The following is a 14,922-nucleotide window of genomic DNA, read 5'->3' on the forward strand; positions in this document are numbered from 1 at the left end:
CACTCTGCCCATGATTGGGCAACAAAATGGCAAATGAAATTTAATGTGGATAAATGTAAAGTAATGCACATTGGAAAAAATAACCCCAACTATACATACAATATGATGGGGGCTAATTTAGCTACAACTAATCAGGAAAAAGATCTTGGTGTCATCGTGGACAGTTCTCTGAATATGTCCACACAGTGTGCAGAGGCGGTCAAAAAAGCAAACAGGATGTTAGGAATCATTAAAAAGGAGATAGAGAATAAGACTGAGAATATGTTATTGCCCTTGTATAAATCCATGGTACGCTCACATCTCGAATACTGTATACAGATGTGGTCTCCTCACCTCAAAAAAAAAAGATATACTGGCACTAGAAAAGGTTCAGAAAAGGGCAACTAAAATGATTAGGGGTTTGGAGAGAGTCCCATATGAGGAAAGATTAAAGAGGCTAGAACTCTTCAGCTTGGAAAAGAGGAGACTAATGGGGGATATGATAGAGGTATATAAAATCATGAGTGATGTGGAGAAAGTGGATAAGGAAAAGTTCTTGTATTATGGGAATAAGTAAATAACTAGGGGACACCAAATGAAATTAATAGGCAGCAGGTTTAAAACAAATAAAAGGAAGTTCTTCTTCATGCAGCACACAGTCAACTTGTGGAACTCCTTACCTGAGGAGGTTGTGAAAGCTAGGACTATAACAGCGTTTAAAAGAAAACTGAATGAATTCATGGTGGTTACGTCCATAAATGGTGTGGCAAAGTTCCTCATCTCCTCTAGTAGGTCCTGCGCTTATTGGCGGATTTCTTCCCCTTAGTGGTTTTCCCCTTAGATGAAACCCATAGTCTGGATCAACTACTCCTATGTCTGATTAGGAGTAGTGGGGCTAGGGGGGAACCTGGGCCCGCCCTCTACTCCGGGTTCCAGCCCAGGGCCCTGTGAATTGCAGCAGTCTCTATAGTGCTACGTGTAACCGCTGCTTGACCGCTACAGCTCCCTGGGCTACTTCCCCATAGCCTCCTTCAAACACCTTCTTTATCCTCACCACCGGATCCTCCTGGTGTCTGATGCTGCTTGATTGTATGGTGTTTTCCTCAATCCTCCAGTAGTACCCCCTCTCAGTTCTTAGTTCCTTGTGTCTCTTGCTCCCAGCTCCTCATGCGCACTTCTTTCCTCTGGCTCCTCCTCTCTAGACTGGAGTGAGCTCCCCTTTTTATACCAGGTGCCTTGATTAGCCTGTCCTGATTGGCTGCAGGTGCTCCAATCAATGTAGCTCTCTCCGGTGCCTTCTAGAAAGTTCTTAATTGGCCCCAGGTGCCTTGATTAGCCTGGAGCAACTGCCATTTTGGTTCCCATGGTACTAGGGATTTGCTTAGCCTGGAGCTAACATACCTGCTCCTCAGTACTTTCCTGTAGCCATCCGGCCTTGCTCCATCACAATGGCTATTAGCCAGGATGGGTAAGGAATGGTGTCCCTATCCTCTGTTTGTCAGAGGGTGGAGATGGATGGCAGGAGAGAGATCACTTGATCATTGCCTGTTAGGTTCACTCCCTCTGGGGCACCTGGCATTGGCCACTGTCGGTAGACAGATACTGGGCTAGATGGACCTTTGTTCTGACCCAGTACGGCCGTTCTTATGTTCTTATGAATGCTGCATCATCTCTAGCATGCTGGATGATGCTATAATGAGAGGTTGAATGTATGTTCCGAGGACCACATTGCATGAGGTCTGGAGGGTGGCATCGAGACCTGGGCCAGGAACGCCACCGATGAAGCCTGTGTCCTTGTGGAGTGTGCCGTAAGAGCCAGGGCTGGAACCTTACCTAGGTCGTAGCATGTCTGGATGCAGGACGTGATCCACAATGAGATTCTCTGAGATGTGACTGGGAGCCCCTTCATCCAGTCCACCACCGACACGAAGAGCTGGTTCGACTTTCGGAACGGCTTCATGCGCTCAATGTAAAAGGCTAGCACCCGCCGAACACCCAATAAGTGGCGCCTCCATTCTTGGATATTAGCGTGAGGTTTAGGGAAGAAGACAGGCAGACAAATGTCCTGGTTGGTGTGAAAATGTGACACCACCTTTGGAAGGAAGGCCGGATGAGGTATAAGTTGTACCTTGTCCTTATGGAAAACCGTGAAGGGAGGGTCGGACATGAAGGCCTTTAACTCCGACACCGTTCTTGCTTAGGTAATGGCAACCAGAAAGGCTACCTTCCACAATAGATAGAGAAGGGAGGAAGTTGTCAGCAGTTCGAAAGGGGGCCCTATTAGCTGGGAGAGGACCAGGTTAAGGTTTCACACAGGGACTGGTTGACTAATTTGTGGGTATAACCATTCCAGGCCCTGAGGAAACCTGGAACCATGGGGTTGGTGAAGACGGAACGCCCGGCCACTCCTGGGTGGAAGCCTGAAATGGCTGCAAGGTGCACTTTGATGGACAACACTGCGAGACCCTGCTGCCTCAGGTGCAGTAGGTACTCCAAGATGAGTGGTATGGGTGCCTGGAGTGGGGGGATACGATGCTGAGCACACCAGAATGTAAACCTCTTCCACTTTGTGAGGCATGTGGCCCTAGTGGAGGGTTTTCTGCTGCCGAGTAGGACCTTGCTTACCGGTTCTGAGCAGAGGAGCTCCATGGAGTTTAGCCATGAAGCTTCCAGGCCATGAGGTTGAAGGACTGGAGGTTGGGGTGATGAAGACAACCGTGGTCCTATGTGATCAGGTCCAGAAGTAGTGGTAACATGATCAGGGCATCCACTGACAGCTCCAGGAGTGTGGTGTACCAACGTTGGCAAGGCCACGCTGGCACCACCAGAATCATCCGTGCCCTGTCTCTGCGGACCTTGAGTAAGACTTTGTGGATGAGGGGGATTGGCGGAAAGGTGTACAACAGACATCCTGCCCAGGGGAGCAGGAATGCATCCACAAGCGAGCCTGGGATGTGTTTCTGGAAGGAACAGAATTGTGGGCACTTTCTATTGCTCCAGGTGGGGAACAGATTGACCTGGGGAAACCTCCACTTCTGAAAGACAGGCGGATGGACTACTCGTGACTGCAGAAGGACCCGCTGAGGTGGTCTGCTAGTTCGTTCTGAGCTCCTAGTAGAAATGATGCCTCCAGGTGAATGGAGTGGGCTATGCAGAACTTCCATAGCCGGATGGCTTCCCAACATAGAGGAGAGGAACGGGTTCCACCCTGCTTGTTGATGTAAAATATGGCAGTAGTGTTGTCCGTCAAAACTGTCCTTGTAGTTGGGCCTGAAAGGTTTTGCATGCTAGCCACACTGCCCTCAACTCCTTGATATTGATATGGAGGGAGAGCTCATCCTGCGACCATAGGCCCTGCGTTTGGAGATCTCCCAAATGCGCACCCCATCCCAGAGCCGATGCGTCCATTACCAGGGACGTGGAGGGCTGGGGGCTGTTGAAGGGGATGCCCTCACACACTGTCTGAGGGTCAAGCCACCATTGAAGGGACTCGAGTACTCACTTTGGCACAGTGACCACTGAGCTCAGGCGGTTGTGGTAGACCAACGCAAGCCACGCTTGGAGGGGTCTGAGCCTCATTCTGGCATGCTGGACCATGTAGGTGCAGTCTGCCACGTGACCAAGAAGACTCAGGCATCCCTTGACTGAGGCCTTGAATAATGTCTGCCATCACTTGGAAGCAGCCTCTGGCAGAAACACTCTTGCCTGTATCGAGTCCAATACCTCCCCGATGGACTCTATTCTTTGGGTTGGTAACAAAGTCGACTCACATTGAGGAGGAGACCCAGTCTTTCAAAAGTGGATCTGACCAATCAGACTTGAGACTCCACCTGTTCCCTGGAGTGTCCCCTGAGCAGACAGTCATTGAGGTAGGGGTATACGTGCACCTGCCTCCTTCGGAAGAAGTCTGCTACGACTGACATGCATTTGGTGAACACTCGGGGCGGGGGAGGGGGGCTGTCAATAGACCGAAGAGGAGGACTGTGAACTGATAATGGTTGTGGTTGACGACAAATCTGAGGAATCGTCTGTGTGCAGGCCATATAGCTATGTGAAAGTACATGTCTTTCATGTCGAGGGCGGCGTACCAGTTTTCCAAATCCAGGGAAGGGATAATAGCACTCAGGGAGACCATGCCAAACTTCAACTTTTCCCTGAACTTGTTGAGTCCTCGCAGGTCTAGAATGGGTCTGAGACCCCCTGGGCTTTGAGAATTAGGAAATAATGGGAATAGAACCCCTTGACCCTGACTTCCTGAGGAACCTCCTCCACCAAGGAGCGCCTGCACCTCCTGGATAAGAAGTTCCTTGTGTGAAGCGTTCCTGGAGAAGAATGGGGAAAGGGGGTGGGAGGGAGGGGAGAAGCAGAATTGGAGAGAATATCCCACTTCTACCATATGAAGAACCCAGTGGTCTGATGTTATTTGGGACCAGGCATGGTAGAAGTGGGATAGACGATTCATGAAACAGGGAGAAGGATCCGGTGCCCTGGCGGATGCACTGTTCTTGGGCGCACCTGCAAAAGGCCTGCTTTGAGCCCGACGATGGCTTGATTGGGCCTTGGCCCTGCCCAGAGAGGGGATGGGAAGGCTTGTGCCTGCCATTTCTTTACCCCACCCCGGAAGTCCTGCCTTGTCCGAGGAGGATAGGGGTGTTGTTGTTTCAGCTTAAAATGCCTGCGTTGGGTTACTGGGGATTGCATGCCCAACAACTTCATGGTCGCCCGGGAATCTTTAAGGCTGTGAAGCCTGGAGTCCATCTGGTCTGAAAATAGGCCTGCCCCATCAAAGAGGTCTGTGCCACTGCCTTTCCTTCCTCAACTATCGCTGCAAATTCAGCTCTGGAGTCCGTCGCCACCAGCTCCTTAAACTTCAACATGGAGGCCCAAGAGTTGAAGTTATATCTGCTGAGGATAGCTTGCTGGTTAGCTATCCTCAGATGTGGGCCCCCAGTTGAGCAGACCTTTCTTCCAAAAAGGTCCATCCTTTTTGACTCCTTAGATTTAGGAGTCGGTCCCTGCTGACCTTTTCTCTTTCTCGTTTACTGCAGACATCACCAAAGAGCAGGGCTGTGGGTGCAAGAAGAGGTACTCGTAACCTTTAGAGGGTATGAAGTATTTCCGTTCAACCCCTTTTGCAGTAGGCGGAATGGATGTAGACAGCTGCTCTGGACAGTTTTTAACAGTGGCAGAGTGACTCTAGATGGCCCCTGTGATGCCAAAATGTCCACCATGGGGTCCTCAGGTTTGACCACCTCCTCCGCCTGCTCCTGTTTGCCACCAGGGACCTCATTGTCAATAACTGTCACCGTGGCAGTAGCCTGGTCTGGCGGCGGGTGAGGTGGAGGTGTGGGTCTGTCTCTGAGAGGTAGGGCCTCTCTACTATCTGAGGCCACCAAAAGAGAGCCCTGGGCCTGGTGGTAAGCCCAGGGAGTCCAAAAGGACCACTGTGTAGGAGGTTGCCACTGGGGCTGCCAAGGCACAATCCCTGCGTTGTGTCAGTACCAACGCCTGTCCGATGTGTGCCGGCTACACCGGAAATAGAACAAGTCGGCATCAGAGTCTGATGAGGCACGCCTTGACCTTGATGACCACGGCAGCACCGAACAATACTGCGCTGGAGACCAGTGACGAGGAGCCAGAGCAGGGGACTGGTGCCGCTCACCTGGAGCCAGAGACTGGGGCCGCTCACCCAGTGCCGGAGACCCAGTGCCGGAGACCCATGCCGCTCCTCTCTCGGTGCCAGGGAAGGCGCGCGTCACCCTGATGGTGCTGGGGAACCCTTCCTGGAGGCCGGCACCAGCGATCACTGTCGAGACAGGGACGTTCTGGAGCGCTGCCGTGGAGAGTGGTGCTGATCTGGAGAGGGCGACTGCCTCATCATGGCAGGTTTGCTTCTAGATGGTGCTGGATGATGCGGTACCAGAGGCTTGTCTCTACTTGCCAGGGGCTGAGGTGCCATCATGGCAATCAGATCCCTTGCAGCTTCAAAAGTGTCCGGGGTGGATGGCAGCTCCAACTCCTCCACCTGGCACTCAGGGGTACTGCTGGGAGCCGGACTCAATGGTTCCCTTAATGGGCCCAAAGTCAATGGCCCCAATTCCTGAGGTTTTTGCAATGAGTGCTCCTGCACAGGACACACTGCTGTCACACTCACCAGCACTGTTGCCCTCAGCCCAGGAGAACAGCTTCCATCAGTTTTCCTGTGCCACTTATGCGGCACTGGGGAGTGGGAGTGGTGCCAGGCTGTCTCTGCAGTCTGTGGTGCCGGGGAGCACCAGTGCCAAGGGTCACTTAGGCCTGAGTCCTTTCTCGGCACTGTTTCTTGTACTGAAGCTGGGGCGCTCCACATGGACACACCCGATGCTGGGTCCTGACAATCAGTGGCAGGTTTGTGACAAAGAGTGGACTCCATTAGGAGCTGTTTCAGAAATCCCACTCCTTCTTCGTCCTTGGGTGGAACGCCTTGCAGATTTTGCATCAACCTGTTTGGTGCATTCCCCCAGACACTTGAGGCAAGAGTTGTGGGGGTCACCTGTAGGCATAGGCTTACTGCAGGTTCTGCAAGGCTTGAACCGTTGGGACCGAGGCATGCCCCGGGACCCAGGGGAAGGATACAGGATTGGAGCTAGACCCCACTCCCACTACCTAATCTACTAACTAACAAGTACAAAACTACAAACTACAACTACAAAGTAAGCTAAGGGAAGCACTTGCTACGCAAGCCACCACAATTCCAACTACCGGCACTGGCGGTAAGAAGGAACCACTCCAGGGGGCTCCACAGCTGACCCAATGGGAGCTGCTAAGGAAAAACTTTCCGACGACTGTGCACGCGGCGTGAGCACACTTAATTGGAATCTAGATGAGCAATCACTTGAAGAAAAATGTATAAGTTCTGTACCTTTGACAATTGCATATTTGTTGTTTGTCTCTATCCGTTTGTCTAACTTGTCTGTTTAGAATATAAGGACCATCTTCTATTCTGTCTGTACAGCACCTGGCACATGGGGCCCTGACCCTGGCTGGGCATGTAGGCACCACTGAGAGAGAGCAGAACAGGTCGAAATGTTTCTTTCCAAAATGTTTCCCCTGCCCCAAAAATAGTTTTTATTCCTTCAAAAATGAAAAATGTCATGAAAAGCTTTTTGGTGTTGCAAATTGTCCCAGTTTTTGATGAAACGGAAAACGTCAACATTTCAAGTGTCAAAACGTCAACATTCTATTTTTTCTCCCTATTGCCCCCTGAATTCAATAGAATGAGTGAAGGGATTTGATTGTTTTTAAAATATTTTCTTTTTCCTTTTTTCAATTTTCTAGCTTTTCAAAACTACCTCCACATGGGGAAAGTTACAGAATAGAAAAAGCGGAGAGGTAAGGAGGTAAATAAAAAAGTGTGGGTGGGTGGGGGAAAACCATGGACATCATTCATTTTATTACATTCCATGGAGAAAAGGGGAGGGGGGAGAAAGAGGAAAAAACATTTCAAAAATTCAAAATAAAAAAAAAGTTTGGCAAAAATAATAATAATAAAAAAATGTTTTTCTGCTTTGGACCACATGAAATAAGAATGACTTCAAATTTTTGATTTTTTTCACAGGATTATTTCTTCCCCTTTTCAATCTCTCCCTCTCTCTCTATAAATAATAAAAACTACATGACATGGCAACATGGACCTTGATGGGATCAATTCAGTACTTTGCTAAAATAAAGCTATGCCCAGCTGTAGGGTTTGAACACATCCAGCTCTTTGCCTGGTCAAGGACTTTTCACTGATTTATACATGAAAGACGGCTGAATTCGCGACACTGCCAGCACCTTTGACTGTGACAGGAGAGAGCTTCAGATTTTGCAGGCTGCTGAGCAACAGGGGCACATGTCCAGCTGAATGCAGAGAGGATGCAGCCTCTTTCCCTGATGCATTTTTGCCCGTGGCATTCCTGGATGGGTGGGGTTTAGTGAAGAGCTAGAACAAAGGAACAACACTTAAAAATATATTTAAAACAATCTGCCCCAACGCGTAGTGGATACATCTGTTTCTCTGTGGTACTTCTTATACCCCCCATCACCACAGTATCTGAGCACCTCACCAGCTTCAGTGGATTGATCCTCACAACACCCCTGTGAGGTAGGGAAGACCTATTATTCTCATTTTACAGATGGGGAATGGAGGCTAAGTGACTTACCCAAGGGCACACTGGTAGTCTGTGGCTGAGCTGGGACCTGAACCCAGGACTCCAGAGTCCCAAGCTAGCACCCTAACTATGATTAGATCACAAACGAAACGAGTTTGGTGGTCTCAGTCTTACCCTCTAAATGCCTTCCTACTGCTTTGCCTATAGCTTGATTTCCTCCCAGCTCCGTGATCTTCCTCACTCTGATGGGATTCAGGGGAAATGCAGCCATCTGGCCTCATCTCTAGAAAGTTCTCGGCAACAAAATGTCTAGAGGAAATAGCTGAGTGGCTTTTCTTAAGGGAGATTATTATTATTTCTTATATCTCTGCTTCTCAGCCTTCCTGCTGCTATAGCCTTTGACTGTAACAAGCCAGAGCTTCAGATTTTGCAGGGTGCTGAGTAAGGGCGGTACAATGAGGCGAGGAAGTAGCCTCTTTCCCCCCATGCTAAAACTAAGGTCAAAACTGTTTAACAAGAGGATAAAAACATTGGCAATGGGATCACGTGGCTCGAACAGGCCCCTCTGCTTACTTCTGCAAATCTGACAGCAATCCTGGCTTTTCCATGAACACAAAGCCAGGTGACTGGGCTGCAAAGGATGCCCAGTTTATCCTGATTTGTGCTGCTCCCTGATCCACCGTGCGGATCCATTGGACCAGTAGAGCAATCGGCATGTGTCACAGGGTGCAAGGCACAGACCAGAGATCTATGGGTGACAACACTCTGGGGTGAAGCTACTCCGGGGGAAGCCTGCTCTCTTCTAAAGAATCCTTGTTGCTTTGACGACTCTCATATGAAAACCTGAGATGGACCCAGTGTGGAACCTTGGATTCAACCCAACCTCACCCACCTAAAGTCTGGGGAGGTTTAGATCCAGATCTGGTCTGGATGCTGCAGCTTAGGTACATCTCTGTAATGGGCCTGATGCAGAGCACCCTGGATTTTCTGATCTGAATCCAGATCCAAAAGCCTGGCAACTCAGTCCCATCTCTGCCTAAAAGCAAACATCCTAGATCCCAATGTAAAGTAAAACTTGCTGAGCTGCTAGGAGTCAGCACATCAAGCTGCCTTCATGTGTGTGTATATTGAAGGGAGGGAGCAGGGGGTGTGTGTGAGTGTATATGTGTGTTCATACATTGTACACACCCACTTGGGAAATAAACAGCTAAATCTTAGGATCTTCAAGAATGGGAGGACAGCATAGGCAGCTCTAAGCCACCTTTGCCCATCTACATACAGACCCCAAACCTGGCACTTTCCGGAGGATTGCCCTGGGAAATGGAAAATCCTTTACTGTTTTGTGGTACAAAGACATGGGCCAGAAAGCCTTGTGTGTGCGCATGTATTGCACAGCCTGAAGAAACAGAGAGCCAGATCCTCAGCTGGTGTAAATCAGCATAGCTTCTTTACACTGATTTCCACCGGCTGAGAATCTAGCCCAGAGAACAATGTATAGGTGTATTTCCTCTACTACATGAGACTTTACTCTCTGAAGCTGGTCACTTCCCCTGCTCACAGGGTCCTTTAGCTTCTCTTTCTTGGCATGCAATCCCACTTCCAGCCAGCAGAGCTCTGGGTAAGCACTGTGTGTGCAGCACCTCTCAGCTCGCTTTATGCCATGGCAAGTTTTCACATATTCTCTGCTGAGATCTGAACATCCCACAAATAAGGGGTGTCTGAAATCCACCCCCAGAGCCAGTTCTGATGTTTGAAAATGGCCCCTTCTTATATGAGGGGATGAAATATTACCCTGGAACTTAACCCATGTGTTTTCTTTGGGCGCATCTCTAATTCTATTCTGTTCTAGTCTATACAGGTTTGTATATTACACTCATCACTGTAGTATCTGAACGCCTTCTCTCTACCACACAGAATAAATCTGACTTCACAAAGGAGTGTGTTGGCCACAAAACACTTCCTGTGTGACCCCGGACAAGTCAGTTAGCCATTCTATACCTCGGTTCCACCTCTGTACAAAGGGCATAACTGCCCTTCCTTACAGGAGTGTTGTGAGGATAACCCCATTGACGACTGCAATGCACTTTGAGATCCCCTGAAGAAAAGTGCTATATAGGAAACAGGTATTATTCATATTATTAAGTGTATAGCAGGGAGTGGAAATCTTCAGACTTGACTCTGAGCTACTTGCACCAGATTTACACTGCTACGACTGCACTGACTTAAGAAGAGTTATGCCCGATTTACCAGATGCACCTGAGAGTAAAATGGGGCCCTTAATTTTCATCTTGCAGAGCATTTAAAGGCAACTATGTGAAAATGGTACCATGGACCATATGTGCTGGCTGTCATAGAACCCAGATCAGATTTGCTCAGTTCACAAGTAAAAATATAATTTGTCTAGCTGCCAGTCCTGCAAACCCACCCTGGGCTGAAAGAGTCAAGCTGAGCTCTTTTCATGCACCATCACCAATGATAAAAATTCTGCAGGCCAAATCGTATTCTGAGCAACACCCATGCAACCTAACTGTCTCTAGTTCTGCTCTCAGCTACCCCCAGGCAAACTCTTTTTCCCTCTCCCCCTATTCACTGCTGCCCTTCACCTTGCGTCATCATTTACACCTGTGCAAAGTGTATGGGAGGAGTAACACATTACCAGGTCTGAATGAGTCACGCGTTCTCCTTTTTTACCTAGTCTCATGTCCAGCCCCTGTAATTAAAACAAAGTGAACGGATGCGGAAGAACACACGTGGTGCTGTACCTGTTTTGGTATCTGCCCGAAGTTGCTGACAAATCCCAGTATGGTGCTTTTAATCAGAGGATCGCTGGTGTTGTTGAGGTCCACCTTGTCTCCATAGAAGTAAGGGTGAAAGGTATTCACTGCCTCCACCGCAGCTGAGCCATGTTGCTTATGACCAAAGATGAGATCGATCCATTGATGGAGATGTGCACTAACATAGTCACTTTCCAGTGCCTGGAACCAAGAGCCAAAGTTTGTTCAATAAGGTGCATCTGTTTTAAATACATTGCCAGGCTGCACTTCAGACTGGTTGTGTAAATACAGAGCTTTTCGATTCAGAAATGAGCTCCTCTGGATGCTTCTAATTCTTCTTACACAGTCACCTCTCAGCACAGGTGGGCTCAGCGGACATTGTCCCAAGGCAGCTAAGTGGGCTCACAGACTGGCATTCCAGCCCTGGTCATCGTCACAAGTCAAACAAGCTCAGTGGCTTCCACCTAGAGCAGGGGTGGGCAAACTTTTTGGCCGAAGGGCCATATCTGGGTATCAAAATTGTATGGCAGGCGGGCCATGAATGCTCATAGTTCCTGGCCATTGGGAGCTGTGGGGGCATCACGTGGGGCAGGGGCAGCGTGCAGAGCCCTCTGGCTGCCCCTATGCATAGGAGCTGGAGTGGAGACATGCCACTCCTTCTGGGAGCCGTGCGGAGCCCCAGCACATGTGGAGCAGGGCAAGTCCCTGACCACGCTTCCCTTCAGGAGCTCAAGGGCCGGATTAAAATGTCTGAAGGGCCGGATGTGGCCCCCAGGCCGTAGTTTGCCCACCCCTGACCTAGAAGATACTTTGTTCCCATCACACCGTCAATGCACGGTCCCAAGGGATGAGTTTTTGCTACTCAGGAGAGGTGCCGAAGTACAGGGGCACTTCAGGTCAGAACGGAGGGGCAGTGGCAGGGCTGGGTGAAGCCCATTGCTCGAATAGCAGGTGGCGCTGCAAGTGAGGACTGAGTGGCATTGGCAGGGCTGAGTTTGCCCTTCCCTGTAGCCAGTACAGTGTCGTGCCAATGCTCCCTGCCATCCCTGTGCTCTGGGAACTCCCAGTGGCACTGTGCACCACCACACTGCACCTTGAAGGCACTTAAATATTTACCCAGTGCTTTGAAACCACAATGCACCATGCCAGTGCCACGCGTTACTGACAGAGCTTTTCCATCTCTCTCCGGCCTGACTCTGCAACGACACCTGCTGCTGCATTAGTGGGTCTCCCCAGAACACCCTCCCATCCAGCAAGCAGCAGAAACAAATGAGCTAATGGCAGCCCAAAGAACGGCTCATTTCACAGAGCAGACAACTAGTCAAATGCAGCCCGTCTTAATTACCCTGTCCGCAGCGACACTGATTAAAGAGTAGCTTAGAGAACAAGCACATCATACAACCTGAACAACAAAAACACACAATGCCTGGGCTCCAAAGCCGTTCTCCTTAGTGAGAGCAGTTGGCATATGAATTACATACAGCAAACTGCTTGGCGCTGGTCAGCAAAGCATAAGGAAGTGCATGATGGATTCAAAGGCGACAGAGCAGCTGTTCAGTTTGTGTTTGAAAGTCACTTTTCCCCAGCTCCACTAGCCACAGGGAGACAAACATGCATTTTAACAGCAACCCTGGGGGCTGCTTCACAGTTCCTCATTTTGGGGTATGAATTGCCTCATCCCAACTTTATTTTAAGAGCAACCCTTTGTTCCCCACCGCCTCAGAAGCAAGAACCGGGATGCTCAATACTGTTGGAATGGACTTTTTTAATGGTCTTCTTTAGGAAATTAACAAGATTTAAAGAGGGATTGGGCATTTATACGGACAACAAAAACATCCAGGGTTAGAACAGTTCTATTTGGGAAAAGATACAATCCCCCGTACTTCAGAGTTCATACCCACCTCTGACTACTCAGGGTTAGAGTGAGACCTTCATGGGGGGGGATTACCCCACATTTCACTACTGTAGGAATCTCGCACCTTCTTCTGAAGCTGCAGTGCTGGCCATTGTCAGATACAGGACACTGGGCTACAGCCTGAGTCTGACCTCCTCTACTGCAGATCAGTCTATGGGCAATCTTGTAAACTTGATACTGCTTCTTTGCTGAACTGCACCCAGCTGAGACTCTAAGCCATTTGGCACAAAGAACATGATTTGAGCTGTGGTTCTTTAAGTGCCGAGAGCATGCACAGCACTGCACAAGACACCAAAGGCACGGTCCCAGCCCTGGAGACCTTACAGCCTAAACAGCCAGACCGTGGATTTTACAGTACCTGACCAGCTCGCAAATATCTATGAATATATCCTCATAACACCCCTCGGAGTTAGGACTATGATCCCCACTATACAGACAGGGACCCTGAGGCTCAGGAGGATTAAGTGATTAGCCCAAGGTCACACAGGGAGCCTGTGGCAGGGCAGGAAATTAAATCCAGGTCTCCTGAATCACAGCCAAGTGCCTGGAGGCAGGGAAGAGCCTGATAAGCAAGTCCAGGGGATGGCCAATCAATGAATCCATGTCTATTTGACTCTAGTGGCCAGACCTACATGTATGGGAGCAGGGAGTGGGTACAGATGCTTCTGCAAACCTGCAGAGGGGCTGTTTGGGCGCTCCATTTCCAGCCTCCAAATTTGGGTAAGGACTGGTCTGTCCCTGCCGCAGACTTCCTGTGTGACCTTGGGTAAGTCACTTCATCTCATCTGCACAATGGGCTAATGATGCTTCTCTCTCTCCCTTTGTGTGGTTAAACTGTAAATTCTCTGGGGCAGGGGCTGATTCTCACTGGAGAGGTGGCTGGAAACAGAATTCCCGTTCCATGAGAAATTCCAACATTTCAAAACTTGGGTCCATTCCCAATTGGAACACACAGAAATTTCTCAATTTCTTGTGGAACGGACAGTCCAAAAAGCTCTGTACTCTGAAACCTAAAAACGTTGCATTTCAATAATGCCAATGCATTATAAATGGCAACATTCACTATCCTCCATTGTTGTTTGCAGTGCTGTTGTAGCCGTGTTGGTCCCTAAATGCCCCAACAACAACCAGACAATTACTATGCTCTCAAATGAACTTGCACAAAAAGACAAAAACGCCACATCCCCTGCGGGTGAACACTTCTCACGAAGTGACCACTCTGTATCTGACCTCTCGGTTCTCATCCTCAAAGGAAACCTGCACAACACCTTCACAAGATGATCCTGGGAGTTTCAATTCAGAACTTTGCTAGACACTAAAAATCATGGACTCAATAAAGAGACTGGATTTATGGCTCCTTACAACAGTCTATAATCCACTAACCCCCCTTCGTCCTATGACTGCAGAGGTGCTATTTGCCCACTTCACCTTGAAGTGTCTCTTGGAACATGTATTAACTCCTTACACTAAAAACCAATCTGTTCCACCTTGTATTTAGCTGTGACATTCTGATTCTCTTTCCAAGATCTGAAGAAGAGCTCTGAGTAAGTTCGAAAGCTTGTCTCATTCTCCAACAGAAGTTGGTCCAATAAAAGATATTATCTCCCCCACCTTGTCTCTCTAACATGGTATAATGAATATAAAATAGGATATACATATAAAATATTAGAGATAAAATACAACATATTAAAAACTACATTATAACATAAAAGTTGAAAACAAAGGGATAAAGTTACTCTTTCCCATTGAAAATTTAATTGAAACCTGGAGCATTCCCACCAGAATTTTGATTTTGACAAAACTGCATTTTCCGATGGAAAAGTGTTCCGCTGACAATGTTTCGACCCGCTCTACTCACTATGTGTGTATCTGTACAATGCCTAGTGTCATGGGCCTCTGATGTCAATCAGGACCTCTAGGTGCTACTGGAACCCAAGTAAAACAATAACAAACAAGAATATTACTGTAGCTTGTGTAAAAGGACTGGTTAGTTACAGTGGAGTGTTTGCACCCCTGCTTTGAGTTAGCCTGTTACAGGGACAAGAGCCATCTGCAAAGTTCAGAACTAGATTTGAACCTCCTCCAAGCTGGGTGTGTTTGAGGCTGATGTTTTTGTTTGGCC

At 48.7% G+C, this 14,922-nt stretch overlaps 1 protein-coding gene across 9 annotated transcripts in view; it reads right to left on the reverse strand.

Annotated features, from left to right (window-relative positions):
- Nucleotides 1-14,922, reverse strand: part of WDFY4 (WDFY family member 4) — a 251,942-nt gene that overhangs the window by 25,830 nt on the left and 211,190 nt on the right. For 7 of the 9 annotated variants that reach the window (XM_039546658.1, XM_039546659.1, XM_039546660.1 and 4 more), the window contains 2 exons: nucleotides 10,874-11,086; nucleotides 7,795-7,942 (listed from right to left, as the gene is read on the reverse strand). The exons of 1 other annotated variant lie outside the window; for it this stretch is intronic. In XM_039546658.1, coding sequence (XP_039402592.1) covers nucleotides 7,795-7,942; nucleotides 10,874-11,086 — 361 coding nt within the window. Of the gene's footprint in view, nucleotides 1-7,794; nucleotides 7,943-10,873; nucleotides 11,087-11,110; nucleotides 11,370-14,922 lie in introns of those variants that run through there. One more of the 9 variants, XM_039546663.1, reaches the window with a different exon arrangement.

Source organism: Mauremys reevesii, linkage group 7 (assembly GCF_016161935.1).
Source record: "Mauremys reevesii isolate NIE-2019 linkage group 7, ASM1616193v1, whole genome shotgun sequence".
NCBI lineage: Eukaryota > Metazoa > Chordata > Testudines > Geoemydidae > Mauremys > Mauremys reevesii.